Genomic DNA, 25,777 nt, shown 5'->3' with positions numbered 1-25,777 from the left:
CCATCACTATCCCTCCCCGTCTCCGAGCCCAGGCCTATCTCCAACGTTCTCCCTCATTACCTTGAGAAGTCTCATCCGCTCACATCATTCCCTGTGTTGAATATAAGAGAATTTACCAAGATTTTAAATGGCCTGCATTCTGAGGCAGGATGGCAAGAGGAAGTGTGAGTCTACATAGTCTCGCTGACAGTCGCTATGGTAATACACAACTAGCTTGTGCTGTTGTCATGGCCAAAACAAGCACTGACCTCATTTCAATACTAATCACGAATGGTAACATACTGTACCACTGAGCTGAGGCAATGATCAGTTTTACTGGGTACTCAAGGCCCCAAAAGAAAGAAGGCAGAAATAGGGGGAAGGGGGAGACAAGGGAAAGGGCAACCAGGAAAACCACAAATGTATAAATGTATATTTACAGAAAATAATTATAGGAGGAAGAACAATGGAAGAAACTTAGGCTCTAAAAGAAAACACAAGAGATTCAATCTTTGATAGAGAATATGGCAGGAAGTGGGAAACTCAAGTGCTCGCAAGGGCTAAGATGCAAGCTAAATAAATGAAGTAGGCAGGATGGTAATAGGGAGTGGTGGAGACTGTGGTAAATTGAAGAATGTAACTAAAGGTACTCATGTTCAGTTTTTAAAAAGTAAACATTGCAAGCCAAACAAGTCACGGGCCTTTATTTCTTTTCGTCTGAGTGTAGAGATAGGAAATAGTATCATTGTTACCTGCCCAATGAGTCTGATAGTCAAATTTTTTTAAAAACATATTTATATAACTGGCTAAAAGCTGCAATAAGAAAATTTGCTTCATAATCTGATTGCATTTGTTGAGTGAATGTTATGATTCATAATTCAAGCACGGATCCACTGCTCATCTCCATCACAAATTAAACCACTATGTTTGTGGATTAAGATCCACTTATTGGCTTAAAGTGAGCCAAATCCTGCCAGTATCATCCCCAAAGGGAATTCCACACTCCTATCAGCTCTCTGAGGTAGTTACTGATGTAAAAATGTTCCAAGATTTCCAGGGACAAAGCTGCTTATTCTGAGAAGTACTTAAAACTGATATTTTAAGTGTCCCCTTTCGTGTGTACCACATCATGACAGGAAGTTGTTTGTTTGTTTATTGCCACTTGTTTTGGGCCAAAACACATCCTTGCCAATTGAAAAATGACCGTCTTGTGGCCCTAAAAAAAAAAAAAAAATCATACTTGTGCAAGATGGAGCTGAATTAAATTAGGCATCAATGCTGGTAAGCTGTGTTTACAATAAAACCAATGAAAAATATCCAGGATTGTCCAAGTGAACAAACAGCAATTACACCAGGAGATACTTATTTATGTCTGATAATATATCTCCAGGTTTTTCTGGTGCTTTAAAATAAGTCCAGTTCAACAGTTATTGGCCGTGTACTATGCAACAGTCACTGAGCTCAGTGTGGGAATTAAAAAGATGAAAGCATAGTTGGGGCTGAAGAGCTTACTCTCTAGCGGGGGAGACAGACATGGAAACCTGCTGTTTCAGCATCATGTGGCTGTCCTATGAAAAGAGGTGTGGAGAGAGTGCTAAGGAAGAATGCAGACGGAGCACGAGGCTCAGCCTCCTGGAAGGAAGAGTGGAAATCAGTAAAGCCTTCCTGAATGTTCATTTTTAAAAATAAAAAGTCACATCCCAGTTAAAACATAATACAACTAGCCTAGGTAATGACACAACTCCATAAACTAGCCCAGTAATAAACAAGGTAATCAGTACACTAAATGAACATCAAAGGTCACACTGAACACTTCCCTACGCTTCCGGATGTATTTGTCCTCACTCAGTCTCCGATTTTTTATTAATGACTCTTGAACACACATTTGAGTAAAAGGATATACTGCCTTTAATTCTTTAAAGAGGTAAGCAGATGACTTTCACAAAAGCAGAAAACAGTGGAGATTCTTTCGATGGAAATACAACTCTAGAATCCAAGACCCCCCTCTCCCATGTGGTGAAGGAAAATGTATCCCCTCTCCCGCTGAAGGTCTAGACTGTATTCATGGGTGAAACAGGGGAAAGGTGATGATGAAAGAAAGCCTGCTTCCTGCTCCCCAATCAAACTGCTGCCTGGAAATCTGCCATTTAGGGATGAATTTCACTTAGATACTGTGAAGATCCTATGGGAGCAACAAATATTTACACCTCAGTGCAAATTTCAGGAGGGGAGCATTTAAAGACACTCCAAAGTTGGAGCAACTTCTGAATAATATGTCAGTTTTTAATTACTAGTTTAGTAACTTAACCTATTCATGTCATTTCTTAATCTTGGTCAAAAATCGTCTTTAAAGAAATAACTGTAGGATAGTTAAACACCATGCCCTCTTTATTTTAGATTGCGTTGTTATCAATACCCGAACTATGGGTATCACTATCCTTTGCAGCAAATTATTAATCACTTTCTTAGATGTAAAATGGCCTATAATTTCACTCCTAGTGACTTTTCTAAAACAAGTTGAACCCAGTATTATCATCTCACAATTATTTTCACGTACCACATCTCAAGTTACACATTAACAATTTTAATCTCAACAATTTAAATCCCACAACATCTTCATTGAGAAAATAATAAGGCCACAGAAGGAATGATACTACCTAATCGAAATATTTGTCTTTATTATGCTGGAAACCATTAGACAAATATTAGGTCAATAAAAATGCATCTGTGCAAGTTGTAAAGAGTTTTAAGAAGGGACTCCAACATGGTGCCAAATGCCACATCAAGGCCAAGAAGCTATGATGCATCCATCACACTTCAATACCACACAGCGGTTTAACACAGAGGCAATATAATTTATCCAGTAATCATAGTAATTGACCTGGGATTACTTGCTAAGATATGTATTGTGGCTTCATCAGCAAATAACTGAATTTAAATGAACTTGCAAAAATAGAAACAGAGAACAATTTCTCACGTACCACTCTCTGCTCTTTGTTTTTAAATAACATATATTCAACATCTACTACTGAATCTTTACTTTCCATCTTAGAATAAAAGATCTTTACACAACATTGGAGGAAAGTGATGATCGCAGTTTAAACGGTTCATGTGTATTTTTCAATGAATACTTTTCATTAGTATTTTTGCAGTTTGGTATGAAATGAACCCTAAACCTTTGCTATAAGACCAGGAACAATAAGAAAATGGCTCTGATCGTGGAGACAAGGTGATTAAAAAAAACTCCATAGTTCCGAGGGTGGGGAGGAAACTCAAGCACATCACGTCTCCATATATCTCAACATCATGTCTGCATTTATAGGTAGAACATTTGTTTTAATTAGGAGCAGCAGTAAGCATTAGACTTGAACACAGAAAATCCCCATTCGAATTAAAGCTTCTTATGACGTGTGTAACCTTCTCAAACGCACAGGTGAGGGTGAGCACACCCTCCGGCAGGCTGCAGCCAGTGCTGAAAACGCCACACTCTGCAGCAGGTTTCTATCGCGCATTCTGAATGCTGAGCTTGATGCCACTGCGGCCTCCAACAGGTCCTCAGAGATCTTTAGGTGTGTTTTTCTTCATTCTAAATTTTCCCCTTTCCATAGAGATGTTTTGTTCGGGCCCATTTCTCTAATTGACTAGGATAATAGTCAGCTCAGTCATTATCCTTAAAGAAAATTCTCTTTATTTTATCTTGATGCCAACTGTTACTTACACTCACTATTGTGTCCTCAAGCCCACTGGGAAGAATAGCTGAATAACTCACACAGATTTGGGGCCACTGTCTTGTCATCCTAAGAATCTTCCCCGTGACAATTCAGAAAGGCCCTCAAAGTTCAGCAAAAGTCATGAAGCAGCTGCACAAGCCCAAGGTGTGTTTAAATCATTAATAGCTTTAGCAACCAGATATCTATATACCGATTCCTATTTTAAAAATTACCTCTTTCACACTGGGGTCCAGTGAAGCCGTAAGTGCACGCGCATCGATTTGGGGCCACACACCTGCCTCCGTTGAGACAGCCACTTTCACAGACAGCTGGAAAATAAGGAGAGAGAAGCTGAGAGGCTTTCCCTGAGAGTGGATGTTAATGAAATAACACGCACGGCCCCCTGAAAGGACTACAATAATAAAAAATCTAAACAATCACCCTGGTAAGTGTTTTATACAGTTACTCAACAGTTCCAGCTCCTCGATGTCCCTCAGTCAACAATTAGGTAAAACTGCCTGGATAGGTGAGTTTGTACCTGTGGTAATGCTGACAGTTTCATTCTGGGAGGCAGAGGAGCAATGCTTTCAGTTCTGCATCTAAAATGGTGCTCTATAAAAGATGTCACTGAACTCAAAGATACAGAGAACATTTTGATGGTTGCCAGATGGGAGTGGGACGAAGGGGATGGTTGAAAAGGCATAGGCATTAAGGAGTACAAATTGGCAGCTACAAACCAGTCACAGGCACGCAAGGTACAGCACAGGGGATATAGTCAATAATATTGTAATAACCATGTATGGTATCAGGTGGGCACTAGACTTATCGGGGCATCACTTCATAAGTTATATAAATGTCTAATCATTGTTGTCCTTGAAACTCAAAGGCATTCAGGGCTGTTGTTATAGTAAATAAGTTAATACATGTGAAGAATCTGAAAATGTGCCAAGCACATAGTAAGCACAGAGTGAGTAGCTCAGTAGACGGATGCTGCTGTTCCAGATGTTGGTTGTTATCTCACTGCCCTTCCAGGGATCCACATGGTGTGCGTAATGACCCTCAAAACCTGGCCCACGACTTCCATTCTGACCTCATCTCCCTTCCCATTACTCCCCTTAGCACTGAAGCTCTAGCAACACCAAAGCACCTGCCACGTCAGCAGCCCACGCTGGGTCATGCTCCAGTACTTTGGCCCATCTGGCCATCTGCCTAGAAGGCCCATCTCCCATCACCTGACAAGTGAACTCCTAGCCCACCCTCAAGACTCAGCTCAAGGGTGTCTCACACTGGGGAGGCTGTCCTGCCTTTTCTCTCTCCATGTTACTTTAGCAGCCTTCACAAAACTCAGTCGCTGTAGTGTGTAGACAGTCGAGAGGGCATTATATAGATTTTGGCTTATTTTTAATAGCATTATTAATCATACCATTATATATAGAAAGGCAAAAATTGGAAACAACACGAATAAATACTCATCATTAAGAATTCATTAAATACTAAAACATCCATATAATAGAGTATTGTGCAACCATTAAAATGTATTTTTAAATGCTTAGTAACACAGAACATACTTCTAATAAAATAGTAAAACAGTAGTATGAAAATGTATGTATAGGATAAGATCTCATGTATCAGGCACATTAAAAGACTAGAAGGTCATATCTGAAATGATGGGGTTATGGATAGTTTTTTTTATATTTCTGAACTTTTCCAAATTTTCTACAGAGTATATATCTTTATCTTGGTGTAATAAAAATAATGAGCTTTTTAAAAGGAATTTTCATCTTCTGCAAAGCACAGAGACTAATAGAGAGCAAACACACAACAAACAGTGTTCGCGAATGAACCAACAACCTGAACACCATGCGATGCCCATTAGAGCAGCAGAATCTAGGCTGGGAAACTAGAGAGGTCCAGATACCCCTGATCAAGAGAAAGGACGTTTGCAGAGAAAGATGAGATTGGTTTTTGAGACACTTTATTTGAGATACTTCTTGAAAATTCAGGTAGAGAGGTTCAGCAATCAAATGGAAGGTATACAGCTGGAATGAACACCAGTTTTGCACCTTCTGTGGTGCTTGTAAATGGAAGGGATGAGGTAAGTGGGGTGGTGACGATAAATGAGAGGCAAACGAATCACATAGCCCGTTCCCAAGGTTCCTGCTAGAGAACTGGTGCTACGTGCGCTGAGTACGTGACCCATTCACCTGCAGGGTCACTGGACATCTGTGAAAAGGTCATGTCCCGGGTAATCAAAGAACACCCATCAGCGCTTATCTCTGTATTCTTTTGTCTACATATTTGTCTACATGGGTTAACATCTGGAATACTTGTAGCTATGGTTTACTTACGTTGTCCACAGTGAGTCCCGATATATCCTTTCTGGCATATACAGTGATCATCGCTGCAGCTACCTCCATTCATACAGCGAATGTTACAGTGTTGGACTTGAAAAGAAAGAAGAAAAAAAAAATGATTTAAGTTTTTAATTTAAGTGCATAGATTGCAACAGTTCATAGAAGCTGATTTATAGTGATCTAAAGAGAAAATAAAATGATTTATCACGACTCATATATTTATTCAGAAGTAACCTAATTGACCATGCTAAGCATGTTATGTTTTGTGTGTATAAAATAATTTACAATGCAGTGAAACTGTTTCTTTGTCATTTACTCTAATCACACTAAATGACTTCCCTAATTTAGCAGAACTTACCACTCAATACCATTTCTGTAATTTATACCAAGAAAGTAGTGTTTTGAGTAACCACAGGAGACAAGATTACCAGGGCAGTAATTTTTCTTTTGAAAGATTTAGAATCCCAGATAGGTGCCCAGGAAAACAGTCAGAGGTGACAAAGTCCAAGGAACATTTTTGGAAAAAATTTTGGCAGCAGCAAAAAAGAAGGAAAAACCCCCTACAACGACATTTGGTAACAAGACTGCCTGATAATGGCGACGGCTGGACTTGGCTCAGAAAGAGCTGCTTGCTTCAACTGTAACCTTAAGCCAAATAAGACCTGAAGTGTTTGAAATTCATTCTTCACACTGTCGCCTACAGAAGTGGGGGCTTCAGGGCCCAGGACAGGACAAGACCGCAGGCAGGCAGGCAGGCAGACCTGAGACCAGGAGACCCTAGAAGAAGCTGGAGGAAAGGACACCTATGAGCGTGACCAAGGCGTGGGCTCTCATTTCTCTAGTGGTCAGGCTGTCTCTATTTCAGTCACTCAGGCATGCTAAGATCACTTTCAAAATCCTAGGCTGTTCCTTAGTCTTCCAGAAACAGTAACTACCCTCCTTAGAGAAGATGGAAGGCTTGATTGAATTCATCCTCGATCCTTGTAGACACAACCCTATACAAGGAGACCGGGACCAGGCATGGGAGGTCTGGCTTACTCTGCCCTGTCCTCCACGACATGGGAGTAAATTCCCAGAGAAAAAGGCTCAACAATTTTACATAAGAAGAGAATCCTTCTTCTGTACAAGAGCAAAAATCAAGGGCTTAAATTTGTTCTGCTCAGTCTTCTTGGAGCATGGAGGCCAAATCTTCTCCCAGGAGCAGAGGGTGGACTCTCCAGCAGCCACCTTCTCCAGCATGCTTGTAAGGATGCAGAGGATAGTATCAAAAAGCGGCTGCTGACTTCAGGAGAAAGGGCCATTTTCATAAGGAGCTACACAAATCTCAGCATGACAACCGGGAAAGGAAGGTGAGGGAACTCACTACTTACTACGCCCTCACAAAGCATAGAGAGAAGTCAAGTTGAAAGTGACGCACCTCTGCAAGAACAGGTCACACATTTACTGAAACACCATCAAAGGCTCGCTATCTCTACTGTATTAGGAACAACCTCCATCTCTCAGCATCCAAAGCCCTTCCCAGGAAGGCCCTCCCCATAGGCCTTTCAGGGCTCCTTGGAAAATTTCCAATATGTCCTATGACCCAGTCCCTGATCTATTTATCAGTCACTTATTCACTCAACAAATATTTCTGAGTGTCTACTACATGCCATACAAAATGCCAGGCATTTTGCTTGTGCTGGTCTCTTTATGGACTCTCCTCTTTAACCTGTCCCTTTGTCTCTTTGACCCTAGCTCTCAACTCCCAACATAAAGCATACACAGTTCTCACCAAATACTGAAATCCCACCTATCTCCAAGACTCATTGCAAACAAACATCTCTTTTCCCCCTTGATCTTTTCTGGTTTCTCTCCTGCCTCCCTCCTAGATATGAGCCCTCTCACCTCTGACCCCAGAGCACTTTATACTTCTCTTTAGAAATGCATATTACATAATCAGATTTTATTTTTCCTATCCCCAGCCCATTTGTCTAAAAGCTTCCTGAGAGTGGGGAGCATCATGATTATTAGTTATATCTCCATAAGTGCTCAGAGTAGTCCTTGTCTATTTGTAGATGATGTAAAAACTTTACTAAATTAACCTCTATTTATATAAATCATTCTACTGCATAATGATATCAAGAGCTATGCTCAAAAACTAAGACTGGGAATTTGCCCATTGTGTCCTTAGCGTTTATACAACCCCAAGTAGGCTGCTATTAAAAATATTTTTATCTTTGTTTCCCTGTGTATAAAAGCAGAAATAACTCCTTTGTTATAGAAGTCCAGCAACCTAGGAAACTGATTAAAACAAACTCTTATTTTAGGCTTCTATGATTCCATTAAAACGTCTCAGTCAAAATGCTTTTTAACTAAAAAAACTATCTGCAAGTACACAAAAGAAATGGTTTGGTGAAAAATTTGGATAGTATTCTAAGTAGGTCAGGAAAAGGTGTGTAGTTGCTTTAAAATTTGAAGTTAAACTTAGCTCCATCCTATCTTAGCAAAACAGTGAGGACTGGGAAAAGCACAGGAAATGATGTCATCTGTCAGGCAGCATAGGAACTCAACCCACAAACTGATTTCAATTAACGTGGCTCATGCCAAAAGCTAATTTCCATTCCCACATGAGCAACAAAGCCATTTAGCTACCCTGAGATAAAAAGGCTAAAACAGTAGTTTAAATAATGACTTTACATAATTTGTTCAAATTAAAAAATTGAATGAATTCTTCTTTCCAGGAAGAATGATAAGTTTGTATTTAAATATAATAAATATAATAAAAGCCTCTCTAATATGCTTTTATATATATTTTCTGCCCTGTCTTCCAAGTGAACCTCTTCCAGCATAAAACATTCTTTCTCCTTTAATATATAAAACCACTTGGTCAGACTTGTGAAACAATAGAGCACAGTTAGTCTAGTGGTCCAAGTAAATCAATGAGCCACAAGTCCTTGGCCCAGGAGAGCAAGCTCATCACAGATAACAGATCTTAATCACACCTGCCTGGCCATACACGTGTTTTCCAAAGAAACTGCACTCTTTGTGAGTCTCAGATCTTCAGGGAGAGCAAGTACTCAGGGCCTCACTACACAGCAGGAACAGCTCAGAGAGTATATATATATATACACAAATTGGTTTTATTTTTTATTGAATTCTGCCATTGATGCATATTCTAAATTTACTCTGATGTCAACAAGAATTCCAGATGTCTGGCAATTTGGAGACCAAGTTCTATGTCTCTAAAAAAGCCAATTGAAAAATATTAGCTCTACTTAAAGCCATAAAAAAGATGCTCTAAATTTATTGGATGCTCAAGTCAGAATGTATTGCCAAACTCAATATGTGTTAATGTTTTACCAAAAACTGGAAAGACTGGGGGACACCAAGTGTAAGTGTGCAGGCTGCCCCATGAGGTTCATGAGGCCCCAGTGTGGACTTCCCCTTGAAGATGGAATTCCCCTCAAATGGTTTCAAGTAAGGCTCAGCATCCTAGAACTAACAAAAAATGTTGCCATTTACCTGGATCCATGTAGGAGCCCCAATGAATTTTATGTTCATTCCAGATGTCAGTCAGTCATTTCAGTCATTCAACAAATACTGAATGCCTTCCATTTGACAGGCATCAGGAAGAGTAAAAGAAACTTTCTTTGGACCACAGCCCAGTGAAAATGAATTCTTCAAATAACCAATCAGAAGAGAATGATGTGAGCACAGTAATGGAACTAGACGTGCAAGGCTGGCACTTAGGTCTAAATACCCAGGTAATGATTTTCTTTGGGATGCATTAGGTTGGAAATGATTCCAAAGACCTGCCATCATCTTGGCAGGCACAAGGGGCAGACAGAACATTGGGAGCAATTTGCAAATAAGCATGGGTACTGCAAGCAGGTGATTTTAATTTAGGAACTAGGAAAAGCACAAGACGGGCAAATTAACCAACTGGACTAACTTCTGGACTCTCCACCTGAGACAACAGTCCATAGGGGCAGCCAGAGTCATTGAAGGACAAAAAAAGATTTTCAGGGAAAGAGGTAACATTTTCCTTAAGTGCATAAATACCCCATGCTGCCTAAAGACACAACACTCAGAAGGGCAACTTCACTAAAGTATCTTAAAAAAAAACAAAAAAAACCAGAGCTGGGAAAGGGCCAGAGAAAGGCAAGTTATATGATAGGTATGATAGTGATACAGGCACTTCCATAGAGGGCAGACTAGAAAGCAAAGAACTCAACTGTTCTCATGGAGCAGTCTGAGCAGATTCCACCCACTCCTTTCCTCCCTGTCCGTATAAATCCTCCACTTCCCTGAGAAACCGTTCAAAGGGTCACTTCTTCCTGCAGACTAGCTACAGCAGCTTCCCATGCTTGGAGAGTCAGTACAGTTTCCACGTGTGGCTGCTTGGAGGACATACATTCAAACCAAGCTGAGATCAAATACGAATATGCTACACTCAGCGCAATAAGCAAATGAGTTCCAGCCCAAGGGAGGAGGGAAGCTCTATCCCGATCTATGACTGTCTGTGTTTAGTTCTAGTTTTCCACCAGAAACAAATTCTGAGACAATAATTTAAATTTGAGTAGTTTATTTTGGAAGTAATTTCAGGAAACACTGATAAGAGAATCAGAAAGTGAGACAAGGAAGAGAAGGAAACTAATAAAAATACATTATGAAGCCTATTCCTACTGTGGGCAAGGGGAGGACTTCAGGAGACAGTGCAGAATACACCTCATAGTCATGCAAACTGAGAGGCAAGGAAGCTAGGGCACTTCTCCAACACTCTCCATCTGTCACTGGTTAGGAGTTGCTTCTAGGGCCATTAACCGCCCCCACCCCCACCCCCAGCCTTTCTTTCTTGCCCTGCATGCAGACCTGGCATGCTCCCTGGCCAGGAAAATTTTACAGAGGCCTCAGGCAGAGTCATCTGTGTTCACCCATGAATGCCAAGGTATGTGAGTGGGCACCAAGAGGGTCTGCTGCCCAGCACTAGTTGCCTTATCCTGTTAATTGGCTTATAAGAGCCACGCTTGAATGTTAGGACTCTTAATGGGTGATGAACCTTGACCACGCTGAAGTCTCTACTTGCAATAGAAAAAAGAGAATGAACTTACTCCACAATACTTTTCCTTAAAACCTTGTCAAAAACAGAACACACTGTAAGGGGAGTGTCAAAGTGTTGAGGAACATGACCTTCAACTTCTTAACAACCAATAATGCCTCTCCTCCTTCCCAACCCCTCCATTTCCCCTAATTCACTGCTGAGGACCCCACATTTAAAGAACAAGGAAGCAAAGATTCTGAGGAATGAACTGCAAATATTTGTTTGGCCCACAGAATGAACAAAGTGGTAAAATTCTGAAAGGGAAAACACATTTGGGCTTCACGATAAATCATCCCCAGAAACTGCCATAACGACTTCTTGCGTTTTCTTCTTGCAAAGGCAGGGGTCTTGAGTTTTTAAAAAGTGTTTAATCAGATTCATATTTCAGTACCACAAGGAAGAATGCCTAGTTTGCTTGAGCCAAAATGTTCATTAAACAACCATTTCATTGAGCATCTTTACTGTGTTTACGTTGGCAATACAAAGATAACTAAGGCAATACCTACACAGAAGGTCATAATCCTTCTATTGCTCATAGTAACCATGTCCCATACAGCAATTCCCCTATAAAGAGTGAAGGAGGGAAATGGGCCAGATTAAGAAAAGTCATTCCAAGTATTTTGGGTAAAACAGAGAAGGCAGATGTTCTAGTGAAAAATGTATTGCAGGCGAGAGAAAAGCCAAAAGCAAATTTAAGAGAAAATAGGGCGTAACCACATAAAATAATATTATATATAATAACATGTTATACTCACTGGATCTGGAGCCACAGGAAGGAGATATCTGACCAGATGGGCAAGTGCACATATTTGGCCTAGAACAAAATCCATCCCCACAGGAATGCCGGCAGATGGCTGTGAACAAAACCAGAGGTCGGTTAGCTCAGGGCTTCAGCGCTCGGTGATTGACAGGGACCCAGTCCTCAAACGAGGAAACCTGGGCTCTCAGGCTCCTCATTAACTCTGCCATCTTGACTTTGGGACCTTAGGCCTCAGGTTTATTCATTTGCAAAACAAATCTGTTGGACTAAATAAACTTGGGCTGTAAAATTTGGTAACTCCCTTATCCATATCAGCCGTTCTCTGCCTCTCTTTAAGCCCCAGACATCCTTTGAAGGGAAAACAAAACAAACAAAAAGGCATGCATCGAAACATATTTCTGTACCTACAAGCATTGTTTTTACATCAACTTTAAGATTTAATGGTATAGCCCGGCCGGGCGTGGCTCAGCGGTTGAGCGTCGACCTAGGATCCAGGCGATGGGGGTTCGAATACCGGTCAGGGCACATGCCCGGGTTGCGGGCTAGCAGATCAATGACTCTCTCATCATGGATGTTTCTACCTCTCTCTCTCCCTCTCCTTTCCTCTCTCTGAGATCAATAAAGATATATAAAGAAAGATTTAATGGTATAAAAATCACCATAGTATTCTTGGAAGTCTATTTTATCACAAATGTTTAATCTTTAATAACTTGCATAAAAATGCTGTGGCCTGCTAAGCCCACTTCCCGAGATCAGATCCCACTAGTTGAGAACATATGATCTACAGAGCGGCTTTGATCTTGCATTTAGTCCAACTGTGAATCACGTCGACAGCCTGAGAGAAGTCTGAAACCCACTGCAATGGTCCCGATTCCACAGTCAGGAAGCTGTTCATTTTGCTAGTGGCCAAAACAGTAAGTTTAAACAGCAAATGATGGATATTTATCACCAAAATAAGACTTGTCACTACATTTTATACTCCTAGGCATGATCCTTTCCTCAGACTCCTACACAACCTTGCAAGAGTCAACTGAGAAGTGCAAGGCTAAATATGATACACTTCATAGAAAATGCATTGAGACATCAAAATGTCTATGGATGGAGACTGAAAACTCTTAAGAAATAAGCTGTCAACGGATCCTATAAACATTTATGTAAATATCTGAAGAGAGCATTTCTCAGAGATTCTACAGAACACCAGGGAAAGGGTTCTGTGGTAAAGTTCATTTAGAAAACTCCAAACACCATTATATCCTTTTCTTATGGACTCAACTATTTTTGAAATACACCGCAATGTGCCAAATGAACAAGTTGTTCTTGGTCAAAATCAAGAATTTGGAAAAGGGCCCTGGCCAGGTAGTTTAGTTAGAGAGTCACCCTGATATGCTGAGGTTGCCAGTTCAATCCCCAGTCAGGGCACATACAAGAATCAAGCAATGAATGCATAAGTGGAACAACAAATTCATGTCTCCCTCCCCTCTCTTTCCCCCTTTTCTCTCTCTCTCTCTCTCTCTCTAAAATCAATTTTAAAAAACTGGAAAAAGGTTTAACTTTTTCAGGTCACCAGGAGAATATTGGTTGAAATAGTCTGTTCTTTCCCACAGACCACCATTGGCCAAGTGAGAAGGTGGATTAAGTGATTCCTCCATGTCCTTTCAGCTCTAAATTCTCCCATTATACTAATGGAGCTTTCTGAAAACTGAAAATTATTTGATAGGTATGACGACTGTAAAGGTTGATGGAGACCAGATGCCATAACTAATTTAACTTGGTATCTCCATTAAATAACATCTGGTCTGGTATGTGGCGCACCACTCAACATTTATGGGATACTTGGAGAATCTGGAGGTTTTCCGCAGCAGCACAGTCAACAGAGGAATCCCTGGTACCGCTTGAGGTCTTCCCTAGTCTATCATCCGGTCTTCATCTGATGTTCTATCTGCTTCCTCTCCCTCTTGTCCAAGGTTAGGTCTGCCTTTGGCCTTGACCACACAAAATCAATGTACAAGGTTTGGGTAGGCTTGTGGATGGCCAGCGAAGTGGGAAGTTACAATGAGGAAAGCAGCAATGGTAATCTTCTTTCACAATCCCTTCCAAGTGATCACATACTCTACGCAGCCAGGCACAGCAGATGCGATGACATGCAACACTGACCGAAGTACCCCAGTGCGCTAAAGCTCTAGTCCCTGTATCTCAGAAATACTCTAAAGGAAGTCCCTGAGTTAAAAGGTAACAGTGGTCTGACCAAGTTAGTGTATTTCCCAACCTGGATTCAGAGAAAGCAGGAAAACCTTAAAGCTGGAAGGCGCTGCGATACACATATTACCAGTATGCAGTTACAAAGGACCAAATACTAAAAAAATCACCATGCAACCAAACAACAAAAGAAGACCTCGAAGAATGAGATTGTCTGTTTACTTACGAACAATACACTGATTTCCACCAGGTAAGGTTTTCCATCCAGGGCAACAGTAAGCATTATAACGTGATCCACAGACATTGGGTCTGAAACAAACAACAACAAAAATTCCATTACAAGAATTCTATAATTTTTTTTAAGGAAGAACTTATAACCAAATAAAAGCAAAACTTCCTGAGTTATAAGAACTGGATGGCCCTGGCCAAGTGGCTCAGTTGGTTGGAGCATTATACTGTCCACAAGACTGTGGGTTCGATTCCTGGTCAGGGCACATACCTGGCTTATGGGTTTGATGCCCGGTCAGGCGCCTATGGGAGGCAACCGATTGATGTTTCTCTCTCACATAGATGTTTCTCTCTCTCCTTCTCTCCCTGTCTCTCTCTAAAAAATCAATAAAAAAGCATATCCTCAGGTGAGGATTTTTTTTAATTTTTAATAAAATAAAGAATAGGAAGAATCTTTGCAGACAGAGAAAAGTAAACTCAAGGGACTCAAAACTGGCTTTTTAGTTTGAGACACTTTAACATAATGGTATCACTAAGGATATCCCTTAATGTCACCTGTGCATGTAGCAAGCATATCAGGGAAATAAAAAACAGGGGTGGAGGGCCTTCTATCACCATACACAGATATAGATATTTGTAGAACTATATGAGCATAAGTTAAACAATAAACTTCCTACCAATCTAGTTAAGAAAGGTCATCATAAAATCTACTGCATGTGAGACTTTAAATTTCTATTCATTGAAGCCTTGTATATTTTTTCCCTATGGCCCAGCTCGCCTCTGTAAAGGAAGAATGCCTGAATTCTCCCCTCCACTAGAATTACAGGAATGCAAATCCTGACATCAGAAGAATAAATAAAAACCAAAACACATAAATATTTCTCTAGCCAAAGTTTGGAAACACAGTTGATATCAGCAGTTACAGGAAAACAAAGTCGACATCACTCTGGGCTTCTTGTTTACAGACAGTTCATCACACGTCTTACAGCAAAGCCTCCATTCACAATCCAGATGATCCATATTTAAAAATTTAAGGGAGCAACCAGGTGAAGACCCAAGTAATTCACAATGGAAACTAAGGCAGATGACAATTGGCCACTTCTGAAGGCCTAAGCATTCAAGTTCAGGGACTAATGAGGAAGGTCAAATGTTTTCCAATCAATTTCACAAACTAGGAGCTATTCCAAGGTTTGCTGGCCTACTGTAGTCCCATAAGCATAAGCCTTTAAAAGCAAATGCATAGCTAAGGTGTATTTCTGGTCGGGATGCACTCACATTCTCCCTGTATATGCAGACCATTTGCAAAAGCACAGAACCCGCCTGCACTTCCTCAGAACACACTAGTGGGACCACATGCAGGACTGAGAACAAAGGTAAGGTCTTTGCCCTGTCCTGTGCTCCTCTGTCAGTCCAAGAGACCCTGAAACATTCTGCAGGGCAAAACGCATACTTCATATGGACTGATGCTGACGTCAGAAAGAGAAGTAGGAAGAAAGATTGAGGGGCCAGGCAAAGGACCCTAAATCCATACCAAACAGCCCAGGGCTTCTCCAAGGCCAAGCAGAAAATGATTGGACAGAGACTTAATATGCACATTATATGACTTTAGGTCCTCTCTGAGCCTCAGTTTAATTCTCTACACACTGGGATAATGAAATGCCTGCCTTGTATATATTGAGTGGGGAGGGCAGGGATCAGATGAAATCATGGATAGGAGAGCTTTATTCGTCTATGAGAACAATGAAAATGCATTGCAGCATTATCATCACGAGGGAATCATCTTCTGACCAAATTACCTACTCAGCCAAAGGAACCATAAGAGAGTGAGGAAGAAAGAAAAGATTTTATTAAGAATTCTTAGTGGCCCAGCCGAGCGTGGCTCAGCGGTTGAGCATCGACCTATGATCCAGGAGATCGGGGTTCAATTCCCGGTCAGGGCACATGCCCGGGTTGCGGGCTCGATCCCCAGCAGGGGGCACGCAGGTGGCAGCCGATCAATGACGACTCTCTCATCATTGATGTTTCTCTCTCTCTCTCCCTCTCCCTTCCTCTCTCTGAAATCAATAAATATATATCTTTTAAAAAAGAATTCTTAGCCAATGGTTCTCAATCCTTTCCCCCTCCTGTGACAAAAGTAGTGCCCAAAACTTCAGCTCAAAGGGCACAGAATTTCCTAGGGCAACTCAAAATCTTGGAAACGAAGATGAAAGATAGGGTAGGAAGCTGGGGCTGGGGGTGGGAGGTAACTCAACCCTTCCAAATTTCATAAATGTTCTCTCAATCTAAAATGACAATCCAGGCTAAAGTCAACCACCTCAAACCTTCCCCCACCAACAGCCCGTTTACAACAAACAATCCCACTGGATCAAATCCAATCCCAAACCAAACCCTGGAATAACTTCAGAGGACCCCCTGAGCCTTTGCAGGGTGTCCTGTATTCAGAATAACTATGTTTTTCAAACAAAAATCAGGACATATTGTTTGACAAGAATGAGTATATTTATGGAGTAACAACACATATGGAGTAACAACAAAAGTTAAGAAAAAAGGAGTCCAGAATCAGTAATTTTAGTTCTGCAAAGCAAGATATTCAAAAGGTTTTCCAAGGTATTTGAAAAATCACAAAAATATAGTCATTGTTTTTTCAGTGTTTAGAATCAACCTACAGACTAAACATAGTAGATGTTATATCTACATGAGCTATGTCCCCATCTTTCATGGCAAAGAGCCAGTGGGTACTGTCAAATCTAGGCAGAGAGGTACAAGCATAGTAGATGGAGCCACGCAGATAAATAGAACTAAAAACAGAAATGGTGGAAACTGGTTTCCTTAAGAGCTGAGGATCTGGGGAAGTGGAGAGAGAGTTGTTTTGGTTTCTCACTTTAATGCCCATCCATAACTGCTCATTTTTAAATATACACTGTTATACTTTAATCATCATTTTTAAAGATTTTTAAAATTAATTTGAGAGAGAGAGAAAGGGAGAGGGAGAGAGAAACATCGATGTGAGAGTGTAACATCTATCAGCTGCCTCCTGTTCGCCCCTTAATGGGGTGGAGCTTGCAACCCAAGTATGTTCCCGGACCGGGAATCAAACCCGCTACCTTTCGGTGCGCTGTACAACGCCCAACCAACTGAGCCACACCAGCCAGGGCCCATCACTTTTCACTTAAAGCAACAACTTATTTTAAAAGTGTGAACATCTTAAAACCAGGGTACTTTCTGCTTTATTAGTTATCACAGTCCTTTTCATTAGTTACCACATTTTCATTTCACTGCATTTCTTATGATTCTAGATAATGTTGAATTGTGATTTATTTAGTTTGCATGCTCTGACTTTTTATTGTTTCATAACTTAATCTTTTATAATAAGTAATATATAATTTAATTTCAGTTGTTTCAACCAACATCCTCACAGTATGATTGTTTTCATCTCATTACCATTCGTTCTTTAACAATACTAAATACTACTCTGTTATATGGCTAAATGCAAAGCATTGCAAAGATATTAAGATCTCTCCTCTGCTGACTTTGGTCTTGAGAACTGCAAACTAACAGAACTCGCTCAAACAAGCTGGGTGGCATCTCTTCTACTTACACACATTAAAAAAACAGCTCTAGATCTAGAAGTAAATGGATGTCTTATTTAAGTTGGAAAGCATCAAGACATGTAAAGTCTAAAGTAGACATGTTGGATTATTTCCATTACAAAAGACTTTAAGGTTTCAGCACAAAAAACATTAGCCAAGGACCTAAGTCCTTAATGAGGCTACTTTTTTGGGGTAAATGGAAGTGTAGTGTTCATATACCTCTTTCTCTGCCTCATCACTTCATCAGCCACACCCACTAGGCTGCCACCAAAAAAAAGTCAGAACTAAGGCTCCATGCAGGTGGCAGTGGCATTCAGCAAATTAAAGGTAACATTCAAAGGGGAAAGGACTTCGTGATAAATCCTAAAGACACATTATTTCATCCTCATAGCAACCCTCTGAGTAAGTTCTATTATTATATTTAACACTGAGGAAGCTACGGCTTAGGAAGGTTACACAAATGGCCAAGGTCCCACAGCTTGGAAGTAGAGAATGGGGATTTGAACTCAGGAAACCTTACTCAGAAATACACCCTCTTAACTCCCATGTTAAGGCAGAGGTGTATGTAGGAAACAAGATGACCTTTCACCCAACAGCATTCATGGTGGTGTAACAAAAATCACAAAATGTCCATCAATAGACCAAAGATAAAGCATAAATTATTGATAGCTGTATTCTAATAGTACATGGGGGAAATGCATTTATATTCCATGTCACCACTGTAGGTTACATTTTTTAAATTGCTGCATCTTTATAACTTCTCTTACAGGTTGCTGTGGATATTGTGCTCTGTAACAACCCACTTCCAATGGCTCTGGGGGATGGGTGAGCCTCCGCAGGCTGGGTATTTGGATGCAGTTCAGACACAGCACTCAGAGACTGTGTGAGCTAGCTAAAGCCCCCTCTCGATGGAGCAAACAGCTGGGCTCTACCACGTCTGACCACATTATTGCAAGAATTGGCCTCTGTGCCAAATGTCTGCAGTGTGTCCAAATTTCTTAGCCAGGACCCACTTCTGCGAGTCTGGCCTCTTACAGCGAGATAGCCTTTCTGCTTCCTATCCCAAGTGCAAACTCCTTTTCAGACAAGGCTGGGGTAATAAAAACAAGTTCAGGGGCTCTTACTGCATATGCATGAGTTTCTTAGCCTGTGAAGTGATTGAATCCTTGGGCAAGGAGAATACTAAAGATTAGATAAAGGTGAATGAGGCAGACACTGCTCCATGAGTCGCCTGCTTTCTTGACCTTGGCAAGGAAAACTATGACTTAGTCCCCGTGAATATAATTGTGAAGGCATATCAAAAGGCATATGCCCCACATAATAAAGAGGGCCCAGCTGCCCGTCTAACTCTAGGCAATATCCTAATATCCCACTGTTCCAGAGTTTTACAAAAAATTAATTTTCAGGGTAAAAAATGGGGTAGATGTCCTGGCTGGTGTTGCTCAGAGGTTGAGCATCAACCCATGATCCGGGAGACCATGGTTCGATTCCCAGTCAGGGCACAGGCCCAGGTTTTGGGCTTGATCCCCAGTGGGTGGCGTGCAGGAGGCAGCCGATCAGTGACTCTCTCATCATTGATGTTTCTGTCTTTCTCTCCCCCTCTCCCTTCCTCTCTCTGAAATCAATAAAGACATATATTTTTTTTAATGTGATAGATAATGAAAAAATTATAATACACAAATGAGCTACATATACTGTGAGCCACGCATCTTGATTGTATTAGTTCTTTGACAAAATTTTTATCAAGCTGAAAAGGAAAAGGAAACGAGAAAACATACATACTATCTGATAAAGGGACCCACCACTACTCCACTAAACCTTGCAAATGTTCCCCCGTATTTTAGCGCCCTTACTCTGGCCCTCCTCTCCGAAGACAGAGGTCAGATCTCCCAGAAGTGATTTGAATACCACATGTTCCAACCCATCTGCCAGTCACAACAACGTGAGTAATGAAACTTCAAACCCTGGTAAAGAAAACAGCTTCCATGGCCTCTGCGAGCTTCAGCCGGGCTCTCCAGGCCCAGGGGTTCACCTCTGGATTGTCTGGGTCAACACTGGCTGGGATGCAGACAATCCCGGTTTCCTTCTTTGAAGATGCAAGCCAGCCGGCCTCTCTAAGCTACTTCATGCAGTTAAAAAGAACAGAAAGAAGAACAACTTTGCATTCTGGTTTGCAAAACTTTCAACCTCTTCTCGCTCTCTCCTATCTCCAGTAGATTAGTGACTCCATTACCTTTTCTTCTAAAGCCAATACCCACTTGTTTCTCTCTTACTCTTTCTCCCCCTTCCCCCCCCCTTCAGTTCCTGTTCTCAGTGCAATTCAAACCAAACATCCTACCTCAGATTCAACATAACCAAGATCACCCAGCTCATCTTCCTGTGCAGCCAGTGAGTTCACCGCTGGGCTCACCACAGCGTGCATGAGTGACCACCTGCCCACAGGCACAAAGCTATTCAGCAGTATTTACTGAGCACCTACTATAGGCCAGGTACTGCATTACGTAAGAGAGAAAAATGGCAAAGATGAGCAGACCTAACTCCCAGATCTTGGTTTCTGATGCCATTTTCCAGTAGAAGGAACCAGGGCTCTTGGGACAAATGGCTGGTTCTAAGACTGGACAAGAAATACACGAGATGAGCCTGGAGTATCTTGTGGTAACAGGAGATAAGAAAATAAGGAAGTGCTAAACAGAAAAACAGGACGGGGCACGTCAAGGGACATAGGAGGCAAATGAAATAGCTCCCAGTGTCCAAAGCTAGAATCATCTGAGTGACAAAATAACAAAAGTTCTATTGTGTTATAATCCAAAGTAATAAATAAGCATCCACAAGTCTATCGTGATTAGTAAATGAGTGGATAAATAAACAAATGGGAGAGAAGAGATGGATCTCATGTGCTGGAGATTCCAAATAAATTACATAGATACTCTGCCTTCAAGGAGGTGGAGCCTAACTCCCCATTTCTTACTTGTGGACCATGCATAGTGACTTCCTTCCAAAGGAATCCCAATTAAGGGATAATCTACAGAATTCCTGAATATCCATCAAAATAGTCAAAGTCATCAAACACGAGGAACGTCTGAGAAACTGACGGAGCCTCAAAAGGATTGACAACTAGATGTAATGTGGGTTCCTGGATAGGATCCTGAACATAAAAGGGACATACAGTTAAAAACAAAGAAAATCTGAATAAAGAATGCACTGTAGTTAATAACAATGTGTCAATATTGGCTCATTAATTATAATAAATGAATCATACCAGTATAAGATGTTAACTGAGAAAACTGAACCCAGAGTATTACCTTGGTGATTTTTTTGTAAATCTAACACTGCTCTAAAATTAAAAGTTTATTAAAAAGTAAAATAATAATAACTTCGTAACCATGCAATTATAAATAAACTGTTACATTCCCCTAAAAAGAGACTAAGACACAGTCTTTGCCCTTGAAAGAACATAGACATGTGTGTCGCTACAGGTCAGCCTGGGAGCTAAAAGAGTCCAGAACATGGGTGTTTAGCCTCACGATCCAGAGTAGGCTCAGAAGGAAACCATCTGAGCTATGGCTTAATGTTCCCCAGCTGCTTAGAGGAGTCACTAGTTTTATTTCACCCCACTGCTGAAATTCTTCGTAAATTCTCTAACTCCATTAGCAAATCCCGCATCCAAATTCCGGTGTTTCATTGCTGGACTGGTATCATGTTCTTTTTTTCCTGACTTTCTACTTCCTCTCTATTCCACTAGGACAATGTATCTAAGTTTCTTTCCATGTTCACCATGATTAACTCTGTTCTATGATCCAGAGACAGACCTTTGCCCTCCATAAAATGTGAAACATCTCACTTTTAGCTTCAGATCTCTACCAGGCAGGCCTACCCTACCTGCCGCTCTCTTCTTCACCTATACCCTCAACTTCCACCCTCCCGCTCTGCTCCTTGTCGCCGTCTCAGGCCCCATTCGTGCAAACGTCCCCACACCCATGGCATGCACATGCTAAAACCAAACTCTTCTTCCATCTTTCCCTTTTCATGTGTCATTCCATCCCTCCCCACAGTATCCATCCCTACTCCATGATTAATCCCACCCACCTTGCAACCTATCAACACAATTCCAGACATAAAACTCAAAAACCTACAAATGCTATACTGTAATTATATATTTTAAATAATTATATGTCTAGGTTCTCATCCCTGAAGCCTGCCCCCACCCACTCTGATCCCAGACTAACAGTTCTTCAATCAGAGAAACAGAACCTGTTATGCCTAGAATATCCTAGAGCACACAGAAATAAATGCCTTAGTAAATACAAAGTACAATTAACAAAGATTAACACCATCCCTTTGGTATCATAAATAGGCCAGCTGTAAATGCCACCAACGTGGAAGTCTGTCTAATAGTGAGAACTATTTCTTATAAATTAATCTATTTAAAGGGAGAACAGTTCATGCCTATTTGAAAGGCAATGGCAGTTAAACAGTAAGTATAATGGTTTCATGCCTTGGTTACATTGCTGACATGTTGATCATTAATTTATTCTGATCAGTGAAGTTATTAGTGTTTACAACTCAGGGATCAATATGTTTCCTTTGAGAAAATACAAAATCAATGTAGACTAAATCATATCTGATTCTACTATTTCTTTAGCAAAAGAAACGCAAAAATCCTAAAAACAATGAAACTAAAGTTTTCAGTTCACAAATTAGTGCTATTTTCTTTTGGCAGGTTGGTGTAACTGACCAAGGCCACAGACGGAGCCTGCGATGTGTGACCAGTTCCTAAAAACAACCATCACAACGTTCACGGGGTGGCCTTGAAAGGTCTGCCTGGAGGTGCTGTTTGGACCGAGGCTTTTCCCACTGCTGAGCTGGGGTCACTCACAGCACAGGGAGCACAGAGAGGGAGTTGCATCCAACAGTTTAATTTGCTGTCTGCCCAGAAGTGTGTTTGGGGGTAGGGAGGGTTGCATTGATCAAAAGCAATAGCCCAAGGACTTAAGAACTGAAGAAGTTAGGTCACTGGGACACACACACACACACACACACAGCCTACAAAGCTGAAGAAATAGAAAGACGCAAAGGCAGTTCCCCAAATCCGGGAGGTCGTTTTAGACTGATGGCCAACTTAAATCCTGTTGGCATCTCTTATGGGGGACTGAAACGTGTGAGTGTATGTGATTTTCTCTGGAAGAAAAAAAAAAGGGGGGGGGGATTTAAAGCCCAGTGCAGTGTAATAGAAAAGCAGATGCTGAACCATGAAGACCAGAAGCGCGTGGCTGTATGCAGCGTGTCCCAGTCTGCTGCAGCCTGGGTTCTTTCTGCTTCTGGTGCCCTGGATTGAACAAATGGGACAACACCAAGGCTGCCAGACTTCTATACACCCAAGTGGCTCCCAGACTTCTCAAGGCAATGCTTTGGCTGACTTGCAGCCATAGTCTGCACTGGGCCTATCTCTCTCTGAGGGAAGGGGCCTGTGTCTGGCCTGCCGGCATCACACCCCTGGTTGGTTGTATAGAAGGTGCTCCCATCTGCACATGGAGAGAGGTGTATTTGTTTATGAAGTTGGGACTTTACTCTTTGACCCTATAAGGCTGAGGAAGGGTTTCCTCAAAACAGGAAAACCAGCACATCTCAGATTTGACCCTTTCCAGCATCTGAGAGGATATGACCGGTGACACCACGGAAACAGGGCTTCTGAAGAGCTGCTTCCCAGGACCCTACAGTCCCTTGACTTTCCCCACGAGTTCAAGGACTGGCATGACATTTTCTTTTACTGGAATAGTTGCTCCATTTATTCAAGCTGAAGCCATACTGCACTTTGCCAAAAGTTGGCAAAATTATAGAAAGTATTGAAACACAAACATGTAAACTTAAGGAGGTGTCCAGAGCCTGCATGGTGAGAGGCAGGCCAGGGCGGAGTCTGTGGAATTCACTGCCTCCATCAGCTCCATCCCTCCTCTTCATCACCCACAGAAGAGATGAGGGTCAGAAACCAGGATTCTCACCACTTCCCAGAAATTCTCAAACCAAGAGCTCTGTCCAGGGAGATAATATCTTCTGAATGTACTGGCAGCCCCAGGAAATGACAGGAACACCAGCCAGAGGGGTCAGGCTTAGGGGAGTGAATGGGGCTCTTCAGGAACTGGGAGGGTGGAGTGATGCGATATTCCAGTGCTGGGTACTGGCAACTCCCAATTGACAAACAGGAAGGGCTCCAAATGTCATTTCTATATTGGTATTTAGAACTCGGAATGGCTCTTCCAATAGAAACAATGTTAATAGGTGGTGGTTTGGTCCCCAAGCTAGTCAAATAGCAGTCTCTGGACTACATTATCAGCTAAATAGGTTATTATAGGCTGGTCTGGGAACCTGACCACAACTTAAAATGTTGTTTCTATGGGAAAGCACATTCCTCGGCAGGCAAGCAGAGAGAAACTTGGCCACTCAGACCCGTGGTCCCTGCAGTTATAGCAAGCTGCCCAGTGAACTCTGAGAACTAAACACCTTCAACTCAGCCCACTCCACACTGTCCTAAGACAGGGGCCAGAACTGGAGCTTTCTTAGTCCCAGGCCCACCCCCAGCACAAGACCATTAGGGCCAATGTGGTATATTCATAAGTCCATAAAGTAGGGACTTAAAAACTGGGGAGTAATTGCATATTCCAATCCTCACTATACCTGATTTCTTTTAGAGACTGGAAGATCCCACTCCACCAGCAACTACGATATAAAATCAGTCCCCGGACTAGTTCACAGAGCAAGGGTTCGGTGAGCCATTTCCGGAAAGAGCAGCTTCCAGATGAAACAAGGAGGCAGGTCAGAACTGAACTTTATTTGGCAGCTTTAATTTAGTACTCAAGTTATTCAAGCATTTCAGATCCTCTGGGACCAAAAAATTACCCTCTCTTTTGCAAGGTGAGTTCCTTAAGAATAGAAAGTTCAGATTGATCTTTTTTTTTTCTCTTTTCTTTTTTTTTAATTTATCTTTATTGTTGAAAGTATTACAGGTGTCCCATTTTTTCCCCAACAATTGACCCCCCTCCACCTCGCTCCCACCCCCTCCCCAGGCCTTCACCTTATCATTGTCTGTGTCCATGGGTTATGCATATATGCATATAACTTCTTTGGTTAACCTCTTCCCACCCTCCACCCCCCTTCCCTCTTCCCTCTGAAATATGATCGTCTGTTACATGCATCAGTGTCTCTGGATCCATTTAGTTCATCAGATTCTTTTGTTCATTAGCTTTCTCTTAAAGAAGACCCTTCAAATTTTCCTGTAGTGCTGGTCTGGGGGTAATGAACACCTTTAGCTTTTTCCTATCTGTGAAGCTCTTTATCTGACCTTCAGTTCTAAATGATAGCTTTGCTGGGTAGAGCAATCTTGGTTGTAGTTCCATGTTTTTCATCACTTTGAATATTTCTTGCCACGCCCTTCTGGCCTGCAAAGTTTCTGTTGAGAAATCAGCTGACAGTCGTCTGGGTGCTCCCTTGTAGGTAACTAACTGCTTTTCTCTTGCTGCTTTTAAGATTCTCTCTTTGTGTTTAACCTTTGGCATTTTAATGATGATGTGTCTTGCTGTGGGCCTCTTTAGGTTCCTCTTGTTTGGGAACCTCTGTGCTTCCTGGACTTGTAAGTCTATTTCTTTCCCCAGGTAGGGGAAGTTTTCTGTAATTATTGTTTCAAATAGATTTTCAATTTCTTGCTCTCTTTCTTCTCCTTCTGGCACCCCAAAATATCAATGTTGGGCCTCTTGAAGTTGTCCCAGAGGCTCCTTATGCAATGTTCATATTTCTGGATTCTTTTTTCTTTTTGGTCTTCTGGTTGGGTGTTTTTTGTTTCTTCTTGTTCCAAATTGCTGATTTGATTCTCAGCATCCTCTACTCTA

The 25,777-nt window shown here is 41.5% G+C and overlaps 1 protein-coding gene across 2 annotated transcripts in view; it reads right to left on the bottom strand.

The window, feature by feature from the left end:
• Positions 1-25,777, bottom strand: part of FBN1 (fibrillin 1) — a 229,393-nt gene that overhangs the window by 179,413 nt on the left and 24,203 nt on the right. For both annotated transcript variants that reach the window (XM_016211097.2, XM_087821626.1), the window contains exons 2-5: positions 14,306-14,388; positions 11,879-11,977; positions 6,038-6,133; positions 3,923-4,018 (exon numbers count right to left, since the gene is read on the bottom strand). In XM_016211097.2, the coding sequence (XP_016066583.2) occupies positions 3,923-4,018; positions 6,038-6,133; positions 11,879-11,977; positions 14,306-14,388 (374 nt within the window). The remainder of the gene's footprint in view (positions 1-3,922; positions 4,019-6,037; positions 6,134-11,878; positions 11,978-14,305; positions 14,389-25,777) is intronic.

Source organism: Miniopterus natalensis, chromosome 1 (genome assembly GCF_054644295.1).
Source record: "Miniopterus natalensis isolate mMinNat1 chromosome 1, mMinNat1.hap1, whole genome shotgun sequence".
In the NCBI taxonomy this organism is placed as follows: domain Eukaryota; kingdom Metazoa; phylum Chordata; class Mammalia; order Chiroptera; family Miniopteridae; genus Miniopterus; species Miniopterus natalensis.
This window is presented reverse-complemented; position numbering and strand designations above follow the sequence as displayed.